We start from the raw sequence: 21996 nt of genomic DNA, 5'->3' as shown, positions 1-21996 counted from the left end.
GAAGATGCAAATGGAGAGGGCTTTGGAGAGAATTGAAGGTTGTAAACAAACAGGTGTTGTGGACATGGGATTCTAGTTAGGTGGGAAAGTAGAGATATTTGGCAAGGAATTTAGCAGAAGTGAAGGAGGTGAGGACCAAATTTTAGTTGAATAAGTGTGCATGACCTCAGAACTATCTCCAGAGCATGGGAACTGGTGCAGTGCCATTTGAGATTGGAAGCTAATAATTGGGGGCTACTCTGAACTGAGACAAAAGAATGTAAAAGAGCAAGTGGGGGGAGGAATTGACAACTCAGCTAAGGAGAGGGTGGAGAGAGTAGGGAAGAGCAGCAGAAGAGTAATGAATGTGAAGGATTGTAGTCCACAGAATGGCCAGGTTTATGGGTAGAGGCAAGTAGCTGATGATGAGGTGGTTGTCAGAGAAAGAGAACTTAAAAATTACTACAATCTTTCTCTGCTTTCTTCAGACAGGTCCATAACTGAGTAACAGGCCTCTGTGTGGGTTTCCTGGTGCCTTGTTTGTCATTTTGCCTGTTTCTGAGGTATTGTGGGGTCAAGGGGAATCACTGTGAATGCATGATAGTGGTAGATGAAAAGACAGACAACTAGGGCTGCTGGTTTTGACAGATTAGTGCGTGGCTTGGTGACATGAAATGTTGGAGGATAATTAAAGGGATCAAATGTGAACTGCAAAGAAGATTGGTCTGGTCAAGGACATGACATCTTAAGTGGATTTAGTATTTGGAGAGGGGCGAAGGGGTGAGTAACTGTGATTGAAGTGCTGTTTGGAAATCCCATTCCTCTAGATATACTATCCGTTTTAGACTAATCAAGATAGTGTACTGGAAGGGACAGAAAAGTGAAGTTGACATGTTTTTCAAATTGAGTACTTCATTTTTTCAGGGCAGGGTTACTTTCAATTGTTACAGCTGAGCTGGACATTCTTCTCTTGACACGAGTGGGTAACCTTCAGTATTATCGATGGGAATCATTTCCATCAAGAAGAGCAGACCATCCTTTCTAGCCACCACCTTTAAATCAGAGTGCATTAGTGCTATTGAATAAGGAACTGTCTGGAAATTTTATCCAAGTATTGTATTGAATTCCCACTTCCAAACTGCATGTTAAGCTTCAGAGTACTAGTATTCTGTCCTGGGAAATACAAACCACTGATATTAGGATACCTATATATTTTGTGCTGAAGTGAAAACAAGAATCTGCCCTCATAATATTGCATAGTGTTCAGGATGAACTAAAGTTTACAATAAATTAAAGGGGTAATCTGTTTGTGCTTGTGACTGTGAAGGGTGCAGCCTTAATTGCAGTAATTATGTGAGAATTACCATGATAAAATATTTAGGAAATTTCAGTAGTGACATTTAGGAAGTTAACTAGAGAGAACAAACGGGGGGACAGATAGCTCAGTGGTTTGAGCATTGGCTTGCTAAACCCAGGATTGTGAGTTCAATCCTTGAGGGGGCCATTTAGGGATCTGGGGCAAAAAAAAATTGGGTATTGTGCCTGCTTTGAGCAGGGGGTTGGACTAGATGATCTCCTGAGGTCCCTTCCAACTCTGATAGTCTATGAGTCCAAAAAATACCCCTCATTTCACACATGTTGAAGTTGATGGGCAATCATTCATGTTCCATATAGAGTGGAATCACTTGCCTAACATCCTTTTTTTGACTTGTATACTTTATGTGTATATTTATATTTAAGAAATAGCTGCTTTTGCTCTGCAGTTTTCACTCTGCAGTTGACAAAACAAGAATGATGGAAAAACTCTTCGTGTGTGATAGCTGGGTCATGCTCTCTCCAGTAATGGTTAGAAAGTGGAAGACTGTATTCCCTGAGGGATATTGTGAGTGGGAGGCCTTGTAAAATCACTGTAGCACTAAAAATTTCTATATTTTAGAGCAATTTCAAAAGCAAAAGGTAATATATGAGGAAGTTGTATCCCATCCAAAGAGAATGCTAGTACCCAAACTGACATAATGGATCTGACTCTCCAGAGACAACAAAAAGGTAGCATCTGCAGTAACTGTTTGTGTGGCAGGATTAAGGGACACCATAACATCCGGATAACTCTCAATTTTTCTTTACTGTAGGTAAGTAAATGTATTGTCTTTTTAAATCTATAAATAAATGGGATAGAGTGGTCACCAGATTATTAAATTAAGAGTGAGCAGAGCTCAGCTAATAGTGGTTACTAGAGAACACACTACCCTACTAGTTTTGAAATTGTCACAGGAAGACTGTCAGTGAAACTACACTTGTCTACAAGCAGTATGCAACCTCAGTAGTTGGTAAGGGTTATAAAAAGCACTCACTGATGGGACTGCATTATGTATATGAAGTAGCTCACCCTGGTGTCTTCGGTTTGGTAGAATATATTTTTCATTGACTGTTTCCTTTCTCCGTCAGCTTCAATGACAGTGAATCATGTCCAGTTTATTATTATTTATTCGTATTATGGTAGTAACTACAGGCCTCCACTGAGATAAGGGCCCCGCTGAGCGAGGCAGTGTACAAACACATATTAAGATTGTTTACACTAGGAGCTAGGCTGTGATTCCCAGCTCGCATTAGGCTTGCTCACCTTAGACATACTCATACTAGCTTTCCTTGAGCTAGCATGCTAAAAATAGTAGCACTGCCGTGGTAGCATGGGCAGCAGTCACGAGCTAGTTGTGCTAAGTACGTACCCAAAGGGTTTGGGGGGGTTTACTCAGCACAGCTAGGCTGCCCATGCCACCGTTACCATGGCTACACAATTTTTAGCATGCTAGAGCTCTTCAAGCTAGTGATGGTACGTCTTACATGAGGAATCACCCCTAGCTCTAATGTAGACATACATCTTAAGAGAAAGTCCCTACACCAAAGAACTTATAGTCTAAATAGAGAAGACAGACAAAGAAGTCAGCAGTGTGCCCTTGAGTCAGCAGTGTGCCCTTGTTGCCAAGAAGGCCAATGGCATTTTGGGATGTATAAGTAGGGGCATAGCGAGCAGATCGAGGGACGTGATCGTTCCCCTCTATTCGACATTGGTGAGGCCTCATCTGGAGTACTGTGTTCAGTTTTGGGCCCCACACTTCAAGAAGGATGTGGATAAATTGGAGAGAGTCCAGCGAAGGGCAACAAAAATGATTAGGGGACTGGAACACATGAGTTATGAGGAGAGGCTGAGGGAGCTGGGATTGTTTAGCCTGCAGAAGAGAAGAATGAGGGGGGATTTGATAGCTGCTTTCAACTACCTGAAAGGGGGTTCCAAAGAGGATGGCTCTAGACTGTTCTTAGTGGTAGCAGATGACAGAACGAGGAGTAATGGTCTCAAGTTGCAGTGGGGGAGGTTTAGATTGGATATTAGGAAAAACTTTTTCACTAAGAGGGTGGTGAAACACTGGAATGCGTTACCTAGGGAGGTGGTAGAATCTCCTTCCTTAGAGGTTTTTAAGGTCAGGCTTGACAAAGCCCTGGCTGGGATGATTTAACTGGGAATTGGTCCTGCTTTGAGCAGGGGGTTGGACTAGATGACCTTCTGGGGTCCCTTCCAACCCTGATATTCTATGATTCTATGAAAGGCTGAGAGAAGGGGAGCATTACTATCCCTGGTTTACAGATGAGGAACAGAGACAGTAAGTGAATGGCCTGTGGTCATGCAGGAAGACGGTGGCAAAGCCAGAAATTGAACCCTGATGTGTAAGTCTCATTGCAGTTCTTTAACCACATCTTCTTCCGAAAAATTTTACTGTTCTTGCCCTTGAAAGCTGCCTGTGGCACAAGACATGGTAATGCACCTAATCTATCAACTAGCATTTATAAAAAGAAAAGGAGTACTTGTGGCACCTTAGAGACTAACCAATTTATTTGAGCATAAGCTTTTGTGAGCTACAGCTCACTTCATCTGATGCATACTGTGGAAAGTATAGGAGATCTTTTTATACACACAAAGCATGAAAAAATGGGTGTTTACCACTACAAAAGGTTTTCTCTCCCCTCACCCCACTCTCCTGCTGGTAATAGCTTATCTAAAGTGATCACTCTCCTTACAATGTGTATGATAATCAAGGTGGGCCATTTCCAGCACAAATCCAGGTTTTAACAAGAATGTCGGTGGGGGGGGGTAGGAAAAAAACAGGGGAAATAGTTACCTTGCATAATAACTTAGCCATTCCCAGTCTCTATTCAAGCCAAGTTTTTTTGTTGTAATATCGCAACTTTCATGTCTGTAATCGCATGACCAGAGAGATTGAAGTGTTCTCCGACTGGTTTATGAATGTTATAATTCTTGACATCTGATTTGTGTCTATTTATTCTTTTACGTAGAGACTGTCCAGTTTGACCAATGTACATGGCAAAGGGGCATGGCAGGGGGCAGAAAATCTGGATTTGTGCTGGAAATGGCCCAACTTGATTATCACACACATTGTAAGGAGAGTGATCACTTTAGATAAGCTATTACCAGCAGGAGAGTGGGTTGGGGGGAGAGAAAACCTTTTGTAGTGGTAAACACCCATTTTTTCATGCTTTGTGTGTATAAAAAGATCTTCTATACTTTCCACAGTATGCATCCGATGAAGTGAGCTGTAGCTCACGAAAGCTTATGCTCAAATAAATTGGTTAGTCTCTAAGGTGCCACAAGTACCCCTTTTCTTTTTGCGAATACAGACTAACACGGCTGTTACTCTGAAACCTAGCATTTATAAGGTTCTTATCACTATGGTACTATACCTGACCACTATATATGGATTTATAAACAGTGAGGCTGCCTGGATGTATTCAGTTAGATCTGTCTAGGTTTTGAATTTTGTGATGGAATATGATTTCATTGGTCTGACAGATAGCCCCAAGAAATGGTTGACTTCATAAAAATTTAAAAGAGCAGCCATTTTAAAGTCTTTTAAAAAGTTCTTAATTTATTCAAAAATTTCAGAACATGTTCTAGTTGTCAATTAGACTTAGCTTTAAAAATGTAATATGGTAATGATTTTATTTTTGCAAAAGAGAACAAAACTAACCGTAGCTGTTAGTCTTTTCATCATCTCTTCTAAGCAAAATACCTCAGACCTGGGACTAGAACCCTGGTTTTACAGCTGCAACAACAAAGGCCTCTAGCACCTGAGCTGAAAGGAGAGGTCTGTTATCTGCTTACGTATATAGATTGATCCTTTCTGTTTTCTCTGAACTGTAACTAGCCAGTAGAGGACAACATGCTTACACCAACAAATGAAAGCCTATGACAAAAATAAATCCCTTTGGCGTTGGTTAGTGAGCACTGGATTTGGCCCATAACTCCCATTGACATCAATGCAAGCTGTATTGGACACCAAGCCATTCACAACAAAAATCCAGCAATACATATGCTTAGTTACAACGTATTCATTATATCTTCCAATTTACCAGTGCATAGGTCTTCAAGGATGTTTAGCCAATGTGTAAAGTTGGAAAGGGAAGTAACAAGCTGATTTTTAATTCAGGGTACTTTTAATGCATTTTAACTCAAAAACATTTTCAAACAACTTCTTCACACTTTGCAGAAACATTCTCCTTTGCCATTACTAAACCTAGTAATTTCCAAATGAAAACAATTTTCCATAATAGAGACCAGACTAGAGTTTTATAACTCAAGCTGATGCTAACAGAAGACCCCAATCCTTCAAGGATACATCCACTTAGCTTTACATACTGCAAGAAGTCAATAGGACTACTCACAGTGTATAAAGCAAAGCAGGTGCATTAATCTTTGCAGAATTGGGACTAAACTAAGCTGCTCCCCATAATATACTTAATGAAAGACCCTTTAAAAATGCTAAATGCCTTTCAATGCTGAGTGTGAGGTGTCAGCACTTATTCTCTGTTCAGGCTTCTCTGTTTTAGTTCATAGTTTATGTAACCCTCTATCACCCATTTGCAGTGTTCCAGCATTAGTAGTGAGAGTCATCTGGGATTAATGTAAATATAACATTCCCTCAGGGTTTAGAGTTTCACTCTGCATCCATTTTTAACATTTAGTTTTACACAGTCTTTGGCTGCGCCTCCTGATATTCCTTAGCATGTCTGAATGTATTTGAATTCCATTTTTACTTTTCCACTGGTGACTCCTTATTTTCTTCCATAGTGTTACTAACAAATCTAGAAAGTGGCAGAAGAATAAGGGTATAAGTGTAGAGTCACTTAAAAATGTCTCAAAAACAGAGTCCATCTCAAATGCATCGCACCCTCATATTTAGAGCTGAAGTTTCTTTTTTAGATTGTAGGATCATGTACTCCTGTGTCAGCCACTGGCTAGCCAGCAAGTAGTTCAAAAAGACTGTTGACCTTAGGAGGGCAATACAGAATTATTTTAGGACCTTTATCCCTTTCTCTTTCAGTTGGGTTGTGTTTGGTTGTGTAAGGGTATAGTACTGTAAAGATAATGTGCTGTAACCCCATGTGAAATGGGTGTGCCTGAGGATAAATTTAGGTCTTCACTCTGGAATCTATCCCTTTTGCAGAGTAAAGTCACTCTTGACTTCTATTTGGAGAGGTTAATTTAGGAAGGAGTAGAATATTCTTAATTTTTCTTTGTCAGCGATGGTGGATTTTTAAACAAAAAATAACTCAAGGTTTATAAGTTTCAGAGTAGCAGCCGTGTTAGTATGTATCCACAAAAAGAAAAGGAGTACTTGTGGCACCTTAGAGACTAACAAATTTATTTGAGCATAAGCTTTCATGAGCTACAGCTCACTTCATCGGATGCATTGTATCAAAACATTTTATGGTAATTCACCATCAGGTGTCTCTTTCACAGGAGAAAACATGGGTAGCCCCATTATAGTGTGCAGGAAATTAATGTGTTTAACGACTCTACATATGAAGATAAGAGCATATATTCCTCAACACTGGGACTCCCAACCTGTAAGGCACCTCGGACTTTACAGAGAGGTGGGACACGCCCATCTTTCTGGCTGCTTCTGGAGACCTGCTGAGCCAAGGCCACTGGGCATGTACTCTGGTCCTATTTTCTTAGGCAGCTGTACTCAATGCTGTTCCCGGCCCTATGCACAGCAGCGTTCTACCAGCAGAGAGCAGCACAGTACGTTGCCAGCAGCTGGGGGACGGTGAACGGGAACACGCGTTGGGGACAAAGGAGATAAACAGGCAAGAATATAAGAGAACACTGAGGGAGGTGAAGGTGAGAAAGGGAAGGTAACACAAAAATAAGAGAATTGGGTGCAGAAAACGGAGTGAAAAATAGAGGGGATGTATGCTGGACAGGGAAGAAACTAGGTAAAGAAAACAAACAGTTGATGCTAGAAAGCAAAATCAGGAAGGAAAAGAAATGATGGAAAATGTATCCAGGGTGGGGAAAAAGACAATGTACTTAACAGTGAGACTGCAGCATCCACACCTGCTAGGTCTTGGCATGAAGGGGAAATGGGGAGGGACTGATACTCAGATCCTGGTCTATTAAAGCAGGATGTGCTCCAACCCAAAAGGTTTAATTGCTATTATTTTGATAATCTCTTTTCCTCTATGGTCTTAATAGACTTTATTGTGATTCAGAAGAATTATCGTTATATCTGATGATGATTATTGATCCTGTAATTAATATAGGTGAGGAAAACATACTATTCAGAGGGTCTTTTTCAGAATGCTACCGTGGCAAGCACTGTTCCCTGTGTAAATGGATTTGCCAAGGTGTGAAGTTGTGCCGTTTGTCCTGATTTGATTTTTGCTCTTTATAAAAATCAACTCTTCCCAGGATTTGATATTTTAGACATATGGTGTATTCATTAAACAAAGTGATCAGATACACTTCAGTCACAGGATAAGGGACTCCAAGCTTCTAACTTCACCAGTATAACCAAGCAATGTAAAGCAGTATACATTTTGGCTGAGTGGAGTATCTATAGCAGGCAAGGACTGAGGGGAAAAGGTTGTCACTAAATCTTCTGTTGTATGTTTTGTTGAAATCAGCACATTCTTTATAAGAACCTATATTCCTAGGAATTTCCTGGGCTACTAGTTAGATGCTAAATTCAAATGATTGATTTTTTTTATTCATCTAATAATATCTGCCCTAAATTTTGTAAGATTTTAATGTACCATGTAAAATTCCTGGTTTTCAAATATAGCTTTAGGTTCACTTCAATTTTCTGAAATCATAAAAAGAAACTCGTATAATTGCATATGGAAATAGGGGGAAATAAGAATCTAGCTACATAGCTAAGGAGGTAACTTTTACAGTTGTATGCTTACCTTGTAGTTTTGGTTGCAGTAATCAGTAATTAGCGTACAGAAAGCTGGAAAGATGCCTGCAATTCCAAAATGAACTCTGTGTAGCTCTCTCCTTCCCCCTCCCTTTCTCCTTTGGCACCGCCCCTTCCATGCATCCTTTAGCTAGAAGCAAGACAGCTGTGTTTGATCATAAACCACTTACAACTCCAGGCTTAGTGGACGGGGAAACTTTAGCGTGAAGTACAGCATCAGTTTGTCTCGGCTCTTTTTCCTCTTCTAAGACCTTAACAGTACTTTGATTGTGTTCTCACTGTGAATTCATCTGAAGCTCACCAAATAGGTGCCAGGATATTAAACTCCTCTGGGAGATGCCCTCAAATCTAGCTGGGGAAAAGGCAGTGTAAAACTAGAGGCAGAGCTGAAACATAGATTTCACATGGACTTGGGCAGTTTTAGTATCCAGGAGATCATTACTAACTGTCTGCATTCTCTGTGACTCTGCGCTCTGCAGCTTTAATGAGTCTCTTGCAGAAATGGATTGTTTGTGAAATGAAAACCAATTTGGCTCCTTTAGAAGACCGTGCATCGTTAATTTAGGTTCTATAAATGTTAAGTGAAAATGGCTGTCTAGAGCAAAATGTGCAAGACAGAAAAATCTTGGAGAAGAAGGGAGTGTTGAATCTATTGAGCAAAGCTTGGAAGCATTAAAATCTGTAGAAATAGCCAAGCCCTGAAAAGTCTAATCATGAATTCTGGAGTTGCTATGAAATATGGAAATGACTCCTCTGCGGAGCTGAGCGAGGTAAGCAGTTTCAATATCCTTGGGTTTTTTATTTTTTTAATGCTTTTTGTGTTTTAAATATAGTATCAGTCCCTTTTTGGCTTTCAGTCTGCAGGCACTTCAATTAAAGATTAATAGAGTGTATTCTTGTTCTGACTTGCAGTGTTAGTCAGGAAATGACCTGAACTTGCTTCAGTCAGAAATAAGTGGTAAAAGGCAAACGGTTGTAACTTTGCAGAGACCTTTTTTTTTTTTTAATGTCGTCCTGCAGCAAGGATTCCCCCACCTTCCCAAGTGCTGCATTTATACACAGCATTCCTCTTTGAAGTAGGTAAAATACACAGCGATCCCAATTGAGATTAAGCAGATGGTTACTAATTTGGAGTGGAGGGTGGAAAGCAAACAGCATTATTAAGCCAACAATTTTGGCAGAATCACATGATGTATTTGATTATGTTCAGCAAAGGTAATGCTGTTTCTTCAGATTAGACTAATATTATTTTAGTTGGGGGAAGGGAGAGGAAATAAGCCACTGGGACTTTTACTTCTTGCAGCATAGGGTGAAAAACTGTTGTATTCATTCCTTACTGTTGTAGGTGTGTCTGTTCTTTTATGCTCTGACAGCATTATGTTTTTTAAGCAGATTTGAAATTAAAGCCACATCAAGTATTATGCAAATATTTAAACAGTTGTTCTAAGATGCATATTTTTATGGTTATTGAAATGCCTTGGGCATATCATTTGGGTAGCTTTGATTGGACTGAAAATTGCTGATATTGGTCACAACATACAGCCCAGAGCATCTTATTGGGGTTAAAACATGGTTTTAATGTTCCACAGAATATATTGTCTTGGTTTAAAAAAAATTCTTTTTCCTCCTTTGACACACATTTTATGTGCCATGCAGTTAATTTCTTTTATACTGTCTCTCATGAAAAGCATCATATCATGTTTTACAGAAGGAATTGGACAAAAGGGTAAATGGTTTACAGAGTTAGGTGGCTAGGAAAAAAACTATATATCAAGATAAAGAGTGGAAATATAAAATCAATAAGGAAACAAATAGGCATTCTAGCAGATAAGTGAGAGTGAGGGGCAATGGAACACTGTGGAAAGGGCACAAGTAAGGAGCAAGGGTCCATGTCAGTGCAGAATCATGCAGTTCAGGATAGGAACCAGTGCAGTATTTTTATTTAAATTTTCTTTCATAATAAAAGTGCTGTGTGTATATTTTATTAGTCATTTAAATAATAGGAGTTCCATTTCATTAACTGTGTGTGGATCTTGCAAAAGGGAACTTAAGAATGAAGGTCTTGTCTACTCAGCATAAACACTAAAGATCTCTGGATGCTTTTTGTAGAGTGGGAGACTGCCCTGGTGTCCTTGGCCAATACTAGCTTTTATGCAGTGAGTACTATATGCTTGCTGGTTGATGGAGTCCATCCCAGGGTAGTTTTATGTGTGTGTGTGTAATTTATTTTTGTATATTATATACCTTTCATCCCAAAGCTATTATAAGCTTGATTGCTTTTTTGAACAAGAGCCTGTTCTTTTTACATTACCTGTGTTAGTGCAACAGCAGTTTGAATAGCACTTCACCTCCAACTATTCTACTTTTAAATAGGATTGTGCTGTCCTGAAAGCTACCGTATTCCCACTGAAGTCAGGGTGTGTGTTGCCATTGACATCAATGGGAGAAAGATTATGTCCTTATTGTTTGTTTGCTCTTCAAGCTAGTTGAGTGAAATCTCTCATATCTCCCAATTTTTGTGTGTGTTTTGGTTTTATACCTGTTTCAAAAGTAAATGTTTCAAACCAGTGCAGTGTCTTGGGAGAGTGCTGCTAGGACAGTCATCCAGAGCAGACCATATTTAACAATATCATTTTCATCTTGGTGTATTGCTTTGGAATGTTGTTACAGGTTAGCAAAAAGAAAAGGACTTGTGGCACCTTAGAGACTAACCAACTTATTTGAGCATAAGCTTTCGTGAGCTACAGCTCACTTCATCGGATGCATACTGTGGAAACTGCAGAAGACATTATATACACAGAGACCATGAAACAATACCTCCTCCCACCTCACTCTCCTGCTGGTAATAGCTTATCTAAAGTGATCACTCTCCTTACAATGTGTATGATAATCAAGTTGGGCCATTTCCAATCATACACATTGTAAGGAGAGTGATCACTTTAGATAAGCTATTACCAGCAGGAGAGTGAGGTGGGAGGAGGTATTGTTTCATGGTCTCTGTGTATATAATGTCTTCTGCAGTTTCCACAGTATGCATCCGATGAAGTGAGCTACACGAAAGCTTATGCTCAAATAAGTTGGTTAGTCTCTAAGGTGCCACAAGTACTCCTTTTCTTTTTGCGAATACAGACTAACATGGCTGTTACTCTGAAACCTGTTACAGGTTAGGAGTTCATTTTATTCAGTCACTGGGTGGGACTTTAAGCCATATTAAGAGAGTTCTTTTAACCTTGTATTCAGTGATGTCACCTGGAATTTTGACATAGGAGGCCCTCCAACTCAGAGTATCTGCGATGGGAGAAAATATTGAGGGAAACCTGTAATCTTTCGCCCTGGGAATTTGTTTTTAAATTTAGCTGCCCCCTATGTTTCGATGGAATTGATTACATTTGTGATCTAGAGCTACTGAGACAGAGTTTGGTTGAAAGAGCAGGAGTACTTGTGCACTAACAGACTAACACTGCTGCTACTCTGAAACCAGAGTTTGGTTGCTCATCTCTAAATTTAAGTGACCCACACAGTTCTTTTCTTCCCAGTAGGTGTTATATGAACAACAGGGCCTCCAAGGCTATCCTTTTCTTTTGGCTCCCTCTTCCCCATTCTCCTTGCCATATGTGGATTTTTTATTTTTTTGGCAGTACTTGAAAGATGTTAAGTGCTGTTTGTATCTTTGGTTTGTGTTCATGTTTTGTACCTATTTTTTTGGTCTTCCTGTCTCTCTTTTTATTCTCTTCTGGCTTTCCTTCCTGCTTATGACTTGTTTGCTTTTGCCCATTGGGAGAGTGTAGCACCACAGTCATTTAAAGAAAATGGCTGCAGTGGGAATTTTCCTAGGATCATACAGTCTTAGTGAGTTTTTTGCTCTGTGGCCATCTCCCTACTGGCACTATCTAGTGCAGGGGTAGGTAACCTATGACACGCATGCCAAAGGCAACTCACAAGCTGATTTTCAGTGGCACTCATACTGCCCGGGTCCTGGCCATCGGTCTGGGGGGCTCTGCATTTCAATTTAATTTTTAATGAAGCTCCTTAAACATTTTTAAAACCTTATTTACTTTACTTACAACAATAGTATAGTTATATATTATAGACTTTTAGAAAGAGACCTTCTAAAAACATTAAAATGTAATACTGGCACGTGAAACCTTAAATTAAAGTGAATAAATGAAGACTCGGCACACCACTTCTGAAAGGTTGCCAACCGCTGATCTAGTGCATCTGGTTTGGTGAAAAATATGGCAGTGGGCCAGTAATACACACACTTATTTAGGGGAGTTATATCCTCACTTCAATGTACAAAGTTCCAACCATGGAACTTCCATTATTAGAATTAGTGGATAATGTAGAAATCTCTGAACATATACTCTGTGTGTGTGTGAAATTAATACACATACACACAGAGTATATGTTCAGAGATTTCTACATTATCCACTAATTCTAATATTTTCTACATTATCCACTAAAATTAATACACACATGCCTTTCTGTGAGTCAAATGCACAAAATAGAAGGTAAAAATTAATCACTATCCATACAGTTTGCAAGGGGTGTTTTTCTGAGATTTATGCCAGTATTTGGAAAAACTGACAAATCTACTTTCTCCCCTACCATGGATGCAAAAGTAAGTGTGTGTGTTTTTCTTTTGATTTGCAAATAGAATGCTGATCTAATCTCTGATTTTTATTGTAAAAGTAAACAAAATCTTGATATCTAGTTGGTATGTCCTTTTCCTTTGTTTGCCTTTTTTCTCCAATCAAGTTCACACAGACAGCAAGGAAAACTGATTTCCATGGTAAGCCAGTCATGTTCCCATCAGAGCAGTATGATTTCAGTGGCTGCTGAACTCCAGAGTTGAAGTTGTCAATATTGGTACGTATATATCAGCAGCTTCTCTGGTTGACCCTCCTCTACTCTCCCACCAAAAAATAAATTCGGTGTGGGGAGAAGGAGACATTAGGAGAGGTTGGTCTGAAAAATCTGGAAGTTTCTGATGGTAACATTGCTGCCACTCATCAGAATGTAGGATAGGCTTTGTTAAAGTTGTAAATAATTCATAAGGTCCAACAAGGCCTGGTTGTAGTATTGTGAAAGAGGCTACCTGCTGCCAGTGCTATGGTGTGAAGTATTATTTGGAGAGATTTCACTTTGAGGTTGGATCAGTCAGGGGATAGGGCGCCCAGAATTAGATAATCGCTATTCAGATCGATGTGTTTAGTCCAATGGTACCATTAACTATTGAATGTAACTACACAATGTGTTCTTAAAAGCCAACATCATGAATGCCACTTAAGAAGTTTGTTACAGGCAACCAATTAAGTGGAGAAAAATTATTTGCAGTTACAAAGATAACTGACCCACCCTCCCCCCTAGGTTTTCACAATGTTCAAAGTGGGGCTGTACTTCAGAATGTTCCCACTTTTTTGCAGAATACCTGGATGAATGTGCACAGCGAGGTTTTTTTTATTACATAGTCCATTTCCATATATATGAAGGTTATTGTTGTTTATGCATGTACTTAATTTTACTTCCTGCTGAGTAGTCTACAATGTGGCTACTCGCCGTAGTAAAGTTAAGCACACACATAAATGTTTGCAGGATTGGCACCTTATCAGATTTAAGGGCCCAATTCGGTCCTTGGTTATGCACAAAAGATTCCTGTCAAAGGCCGTGGAAACTGTGCAGATCTGCCAAGGGCAGAAATGGGCCCTAAGAAAGGTTTCTGCAGACTCAGGGCTGGTATCTCATTTTTGCAAAACAATCCACATTTTAAAGAATGAATGTTTATTTTATGTGGCCATTTCCTTTTGCCATTTGCTCTGTAAGCTGTGATGGGGACATCATTTCTCTAATAGGTATGTTCTTTACAATGCACCAAATTAAAAAAATCTCTCTTCTCAGGTGTACATAATTTCTTCCCTTTGCTTTTCATTATCTCTGCTTAGATTTCATCAGTTCAGAAAATTAATGTAGCTGCTTGCATTCTTGGATACAGTTGTCCATTCTTTAACCACTTACAATGCTAGGAACAAACTATTTCATTTACTTCACTCCTTTTAAATGAGAGAGAGAAATTTAATCGAAGTAGTGTTTGAATACTATGTCCCCACCCCCTTCCAAAGAGATTTTTTTTGTATTATTTTTGGTGGGAGGAGGTAGAGGAGTGAGGTCTCTGGAGAACAGTGGGATGACAAAATTCTATACATAGTACAAGATACGAAGAACTAAAGGGACAGTGCCAAGTTTGAGAGGGGTAAAAACAGGAACCCCGTGACAGTGGTGTCCTTCAGAATTTCAGATTTGTATTTCCACCTAATCACCACCACCACCACCACTACCTTGATTACTCCTGCTTCAAGAAAATAATGAAGAAAAGTAACAAAATTCAAAGGATGAGGCTGCTTGAGTCATATATGCAACCCAATAAAAAGACATTGCTGTGTTGGGTCAGAGAGTGGGGCAGATACAAGTGAGGGAGCCTGATATAGATACAAGCCCAATTGGCAAATACAGCATTGACAATCCCCACCCTGCTGTATTTTCTGTAAGTTTTCAGTTCTTTTTAGGATATGATTCTGCTTGCACTAGTGCTGTAATGTACATGCGGGGAACTGGGAACAGGTTTGTACATACTTCGGATTGGAAATAAATCTTATGGCCTTATTTTTGTCTTCTGAGTTTTGAAATCTTGAGTTTGGCAGTCTTGCTATCGGACAGTCAGAAAGTAGTCTGAATCCATCACTGGCCAGGCTGTAATGGGGTTGTTGCAGTGATACAGTACTCCTTTACAGGCATAGTGACCACATCTCACATTGGTATCTCCCTCTCACTCCGTTGTCTAGTGTTATAAGACGCGTGCCTGACCTCGTGTAAAGAAAAACAGTATTAAAGGTTTACAGAGATTGCTATTAAAAGGCAACGTATGCTGCATATTGGTATATAGGAGAGATTACAGTTTCCCCCTATACTTAGAAGATAAGTGTTCTGGTAGTCGTTGATAAATTGGTGATAACTATATTTATATAAGTTGAAAAGACCTTAATTTTTTGTTGTTTATGAGTGACATTCCATTGTTGGGCAGACCTAGCCCTTTTTGAGAACACTAAGCACTAAAGAATAGATGCATAACTGACTCTTAAGGTAATAATAAACAGCTCACATGTCTTATATCTATCAAAGCTAAATGCACTGGTTTATTGACGGTTGGAGTGACATTGCATTGCATGTCGCGTAAAAATGACTTTCTCACAGCAGAAAGTACCCACCAAACTTTGGAGCATCATTTCTGTGGGTCTGGTCTGTCTACCTTTTGGTTCCCATTGATCTACAGTATACACTAAAATGGGGGTGCAGATTTTATTCAGATAATCAGGAGCTCAGATAATCAAGAGGGCAGGAGCAGCAGCGCAGGGAGCCCTCTGCAGCCCTGCTGTCATGGCCCTCCACCCTTCCGCCTGTGACAGCAGAGCTGCGGAGGGCTCCCTGCACTGCTGCTCTTGCTGTCTCGATTATTGCAGGCGCCAAGGGTGGAGTGGAGGAGGTTATGGTCCTGGCAGGGCAGAGCAGAAACCCATGGTCAGGACTCTGCTCTGCCCCACCAGGACTGCAGTCTTATCTGCAGGATTGGGTGTCACCAGCCCTGTGGCAGTGCAGAGAGCCCTCTGCAGCTCCACTGTCACAGCCCTGCTCGCACAGGGTATGTCTACACATGGATAAAAGACCCATGGCTGGTCCGGGTGAGCTGACTCAGGCTTGTGGAACTCAGGCTGCAGTGCTAAAAATTGCTGTGAAGATGTTCTCGCTCTGGCTGGAGCCTCGCAGGGTCTCACACCTCGGACTCCAGACTGAGCTCGAGCGTCTACACAGCAATTTTTCAGCCCTGGAGCCCTGAGAGTCCGAATCAGCTGATCCAAGCCAGCCTCAATTTTTTTTTATCCCTGTGTAGACCTATCCTCGGTCCCATGACAGCAAGGCTGCAGAGGGCTCCATGCACTACCAGAGGAGCCATTCAGCAGCAGGATGGGCTCCCTGTGGCTGGGAGTCTCCTCTTTGTTGTTCAGACCTCTGCATTATCTGAATCCCTTCCTTGTTGTCCCCCAGCAAGGAGAATGAGGAAGGGATTTGGATAATGTGGATGATCAGATAACAGAGTTTTGAAAAATCGGGCATATACTGTATTAGGAAGTGCTCAGCACCTCAAAGTACTGGGTCTGTAATTTGCGTTTTAATGTCAACTGTATAGAAATTTCTTTCCCTGTTTATCCGCTCTTCCTTCAGAATTTCTCTCTCTCATTTTTATCTCCTTCGCTTACACCCGTTAGGCAAGCTTCTGCCCTCAAATGTGCATGTTGATCTCTCGGGCCACTAATGACTGACATTAGTGGCCCAACTCCTTAAAGTCACATTTGGCCCTTTGCATTTCATGGGTAGTTTATCTTAGCCTGGTATTGAATATCCTATACGTTAAATCAGATTAAACAAATGGACCTGATTCATTGCACGTTGAATCACGGTATCCTATCATATACTGGAAGGCCATAAGGGACCATCAGATCATGTAGTCTGACCTCCTGTATACTACGGGCCACCAGCACCACCCAGCCCGTCCACATGCGAAACCCAACAACCCCAATTAGACCAAAGTATTAGAACCCTGAGGAGAGTAAGGCTATGCGTACACTAGGAGCTAAGGGTGTGAGTCCCCTGCCTGTGTACAGGTATTTGCACTAGCACCCATGAGTACAAATAGCAGCGTAGCCATCGTAACACTGGTAGTGGCACCGCAGGCATGGCTGAGCTGTGCGGATACATTCCCGTCAGTTTCCGGCGGGGCTGTGCTCCCCGTGGCTCAGCCATGCCACCGCTGCTACCCGTGCTACCCTGGCTACGCTGCTGTTTGTACTCCCGCTAGTGACAGCGAGCACAAGTGTGCCTACACAAGCAGGGGGATTACGCCCCAAGCTTGTAGTGTACATGTAGCCTAAGCTGCTGTGTGCCAAAGGGAGAGAACAGGCGCGCCAATGCCCAAGGCCCTGCAGTGGCGGGAATTGATTAGATATGAGAGACCCAGTTAATAATTCTGGCAGGTGCCCCATGTGCCATGCTTCAGAAGGAGGCGGAAGAAACCCTCCAGGGTCCCTGCCTATCTGATGTGGGGGAAAATGCCTTCCTGACCTAAGGTAGAGCCATCAGTTACACTCTGAGCGTGTGAGCAAGAAGCAGCCTGGCAGGCACCTGAGAGACAGAATGTTCTGTATCCCTTTAGAGCACTGGTTCAGCTTCCCTAGAGACAGTGAGGTGCAGTTTGCACCCTCTGTGCCTTTATGGGTAAGCTAAGCCCCATATCTTTTCTCTTTGCTCCACTGTGTATTGAATGGCAGGATTTTATTCAATGTTAAACCTTACAAAGCATTCAGTGTTTAAACCCTTTCAAGACTTTTGTCCTAATGGATGCTTCGACAGTATAACCACAGCACCTAACGAGTTATGGTAGATCTCACATTGTTGCAGGTATCCAATTTAAGGAGGGGATTCAAGCGGAGAATCATAATGGTAGAGCTCAGGGATGGTAGCCAGGAAGTCTGGATGTAACTTGTATATCAGATAAACTTTAATCCTGGTTATTCATAACTTTGCTAAATCTAATTTATTTTTATGCTTTATTGTGATCACTTATGATGCATTGCGTAGATGAAAGTAAGTATCCTTTTAAAAGAGGGGGAGAGGAGACATTCCTATGCTGCCTGTGCGCACACAGTTTAGTAACAGATTGTCTTAGTCAGGTTGGCTTGATGGCATGTTATCAGGGTACTGTGCTGCCAGTTTAGAAATCTGGGTTAGAACATGAGCTCAAATCCTTCATCTGTCTGAGGGGTTGCATTTTTGGCATGACCTGTGCATGTCATTTCCAGTGTGACTGGTGCATGGTATTTCCGGTGTAAAAAACATGCAAACTTCAAAGAACATTTACTTTCTGGATTTGTGTGAGCTGCTTATCAGGCACACAGTGTTTCAGGCTTGGATGTTATTAAATTGAAGTACTATAAAAAGATTACTCCAATGCCCAGACGCTGTCAGTGCAGATAATGCTATTCTCCAGACTCCTAATGAAAAAATGGCAAAGATTATGTAACTTATCTGCCTGATATTAAAATATTTCCAGCTATTAAGACAGAACATTTGAAAAAATGCCCCTGGCCTGGAGATTTAATAAGGACAAATGCATATAGGGAGAGTAACATTCACAATGTACTGGATTCCCTAAACGTTTTTAGAGAGGTTTAATGGTTTTATCCCTAGATCTATAGTGCCAGAAACTCATTACTTAGGAAAGGTGGTTTTGTTTTTTTTGTTTGTTTGGTTTTTTTTAGCTAAAGATCAAGAGATCTCCTCAACCTTTGTGGGAAGAGAAAATCCATGGTTTAAGTGATCAGCCCTCAAACTATCAAGGCCCAAACCAAAGCTGGAGGATGGTTTCTGTCTTTCAGAATTTGTTTTTGTTTTGCTCAGAGCTGGATGTGGATTGCAGAGTTACCAGTTTGCAGAAACAAAATTGTGGAGGGGAAGAGGAAGGATTTGGATATGAAATTGGATGCTTATTATAAGGATATAGTTCAGGGTATAGTCCAACCTGAGCCTGAGAAGGAGCCAGAATTTATCAGTGTACATTGCCAAAGAGCCACAGTAAATTTGTCAGCAGCCCTCCATCAGCTCCACCCCCACTCCCAGCGCCTCCTGCCCACCAGCAGCCCCGCTGATTAGATTCATAAATATTAAGGTCAGAAGGGACCATTATGGTCATCTAGTCTGATCTCCTGCACAATGCAGGCCACCGAATCTCTCTCACCCACCCACTCCTGCGATAAACCTCTCATGTATGTCTGAGCTATTGAAGTCTTCAAATCGTGGTTTAAAGACTTCAGGGAGCAGAGAATCCTCCAGCAAGTGAGCCGTGCCTCATACTACAGAGGAAGGCGAAAAACCTCTAGGGCCTCTTCCAATCTGCCCTGGAGGAAAATTCCTTCCCGACCCCAAATATGGTGATCAGCTGAACCCTGAGCATATGGGCAAGATTCACCAGCCAGATATCCAGGAAAGAATTCTCTGTACTAACTCAGATCCCACCCCATCTAACATCCCATCTCAGGTCATTGGGCCTATTTATCATGAATATTTAAAGATCAATTAATTGCCAAAATCATATTCTACCATCTCCTCCATAAACTTATCAAGTTTAATCTTAAAGCCAGATAGGTCTTTTTGCCCCCACTGCTTCCCTTGGAAGGCTATTCCAAAACTTCACTCCTCTCCTCTGATGGTTAGAAACCTTCGTCTAATTTCAAGTCTGAACTTCCCGATGACCAGTTTATATCCATTTGTTCTTGTGTCCACATTGGTACTGAGCTTAAATAATTGCGCTCCCTCTCCGGTATTTATCCCTCTGATATATTTATAGAGAGCAATCCTATTTCCCCTCAACCTCCTTTTGGTTCGGCTAAACAAGTCAAGCTCCTTGAGTCTCCTTTCATAAGACAGGTTTTCCATTCCTTGGATCATCCTAGTAGCCCTTCTCTGTACCTGTTCCAGTTTGAATTCATCCTCCTTAAACATGGGAGACCAGAACTGCACCCAGTATTCCAGGTGCGTCTTCCCCCTCCCTTCCTGCACCTCCTGATCAGCTGTTTCATGGCATGCAGGAGGCTCTGGGGGCATGGCAGACTCAAGGGAGGGCATGGGAAGGGGTGGAGTGGGGGCAGGGCCTGTGGCAGAGCCAGGGGTTGAGCAGCGAGCAGCCCCCAACACATTGGAAAGTTGGTATCTGTAGCTTCAGCCCCGGAGTCGGTGCTTCAGCCACATATTCACTTCTGAAGAGCCGCATGTGGCTCCGGAGCCACAGCTTGGCCATCCCGGTATAGTGAGACGTTGATTCTACTATGGTACAATTGGCTGATGTAATATTAAGACACAGAATGTGTTCTTGTTGATATGTCACTGCTGTTGTTTTCAGTTGGTTAAGAAGTGTTATTAATGATGTGACACTGTATCAGTTAAATTTTCAGTTTGTACTTGTGTGCTGGGAACTGTTGATTTCTAAACACAACAGGAAAACCTGTGGGAGCTCCCCTTTAACATGCAGTAATAATATGTCAGTGCAAGCGCACTCTGTGGGGAGATGTAGTGATCTCTGAATTTGAGGATTCTGTGTGAAAGAGGGAGGTAGATCTGGATAGTGTTGGTGACTTAATTTCTGAGACATGAGGAGGCACAGTGTATTAGTCCTATGTCAAGGTTTGCAATATAAATGAGTCTTCTGTCTGCATGAATTATTTAGATATTCTTTTAAAGAAACCTGAATAACAGTAGATGTGTTCAATAAGATCACCTGTTAAGAGATCAACTCTGTTGTTGACTTCTAGGATTAAAATTTTGTAGTTAAAATGAAAATATTGATTGGATTTATTTTATGATTGAAGTAAATCTTCTAGTTCAATCATGCCAAATTAAAAAACATTGAACAAATATATTCTGTACATATACTGAATTATATCTATATAGATATAGTTGTGTACATAGATGCAATAAATTGTGTATTTATTGTAAAGCTGAATAAATTATACTTTTTTTTTTTTTTTTGCTGTTGCAAATAAGTGCTACTGAAAAGATGTATTGGTAATTTTTTTTTTTTTTAAGCTAAGAATTGTAAGAATGTTACATTAATCCTCTGTCTGTTTTTTTCAAACAGTGCCTCTGGGGTTGAGGTCTTGACTAGAGGGAGGCAGCATGGTCTGGTAGATAGGGCACTGAATTGGGACTTGGGAAACCTGCATACTATTTCTTGCTCTCCACTGGCCTATTTGTGTGACTATGGGCAAGTCCTTTCCCTTCTCTCTGCCTCTGATTCCTTCCTCTGTTTATATCTTAAATTCTTCTGGGACAGCCCTGCCCAGAGGTACTCTCTCTTTAGGTGTTTGTTCAATGCCTAGCACAGTGAGGCCTGCACGCATTACGAGAGTATAAATAATAATATTTGTGCTCATTTAAGGATCCCATGATGATCAGATTCTAAATCTGGCAGTATAATTACCCCTGCAGCTTAATCTGTAAACAATGGGGCAGATCATCAGCTGGTATAAATTTTCATAGCTGTGAAAATTCAGTGAAGCTACGACAGTTTACACCAGTGGTAGATCTGCCCCAATATACTTTTTCATTTCATGTTCTGAAATGTTGTGCCTTGTTGTTTGTACTGTTGAATTGCTTTCAAGTTGCATACCTTAATGTTTATGTTAAAAAAAATCTATATGGTACATTGCAAATACATGCTGTACAGAATATTTTAAAACTACATATGTACGTATTTGGATGTAGAATGTGGACATTATTTTGAGGTTGAAGCAGAAGTGATTGTTTCATTGCTATTTGTGTTTTATTTTTAAACTAAATTTAAAATATGTGCCACTTATTTTAAGCTACATTTAAAATTTAAACTAAATTTAAATTTGTTGCTATTTGTGTTTTGTTTTTTGTTTTTTTAACTAAATTTTTTACCTTAATTTTGCTGTGCAGTCAGTGGCATCTACAGTGGCCAAATGTCTCTTCAGTTTAGGATGGAATAATTCTAACCCAGATAAATGGGTAGTTGGTGTTATGTGATGATTCAAGAATAGCTGTTGGTATTACTTGCTATTTACCAATATTGTGTATTAGGTGACTTTTTCTAAAACAATATTTATTTTGAAAACATTTA

At 40.6% G+C, this 21996-nt stretch overlaps 1 protein-coding gene across 6 annotated transcripts in view; it reads left to right on the top strand.

Annotated features, from left to right (window-relative positions):
- Positions 1-21996, top strand: part of MCC (MCC regulator of WNT signaling pathway) — a 361512-nt gene that overhangs the window by 114417 nt on the left and 225099 nt on the right. For 2 of the 6 annotated variants that reach the window (XM_073344710.1, XM_073344709.1), the window contains exon 1: positions 8430-9022. The exons of the other annotated variants lie outside the window; for them this stretch is intronic. In XM_073344710.1, the coding sequence (XP_073200811.1) occupies positions 8966-9022 (57 nt within the window). In that variant the 5' untranslated portion in view covers positions 8430-8965. Of the gene's footprint in view, positions 1-8429; positions 9023-21996 lie in introns of those variants that run through there. 6 annotated transcript variants of the gene reach the window in all.

The sequence above is a fragment of the Lepidochelys kempii genome, chromosome 5 (assembly GCF_965140265.1).
Source record: "Lepidochelys kempii isolate rLepKem1 chromosome 5, rLepKem1.hap2, whole genome shotgun sequence".
Classification (NCBI taxonomy): Eukaryota; Metazoa; Chordata; order Testudines; family Cheloniidae; genus Lepidochelys; species Lepidochelys kempii.
This window is presented reverse-complemented; position numbering and strand designations above follow the sequence as displayed.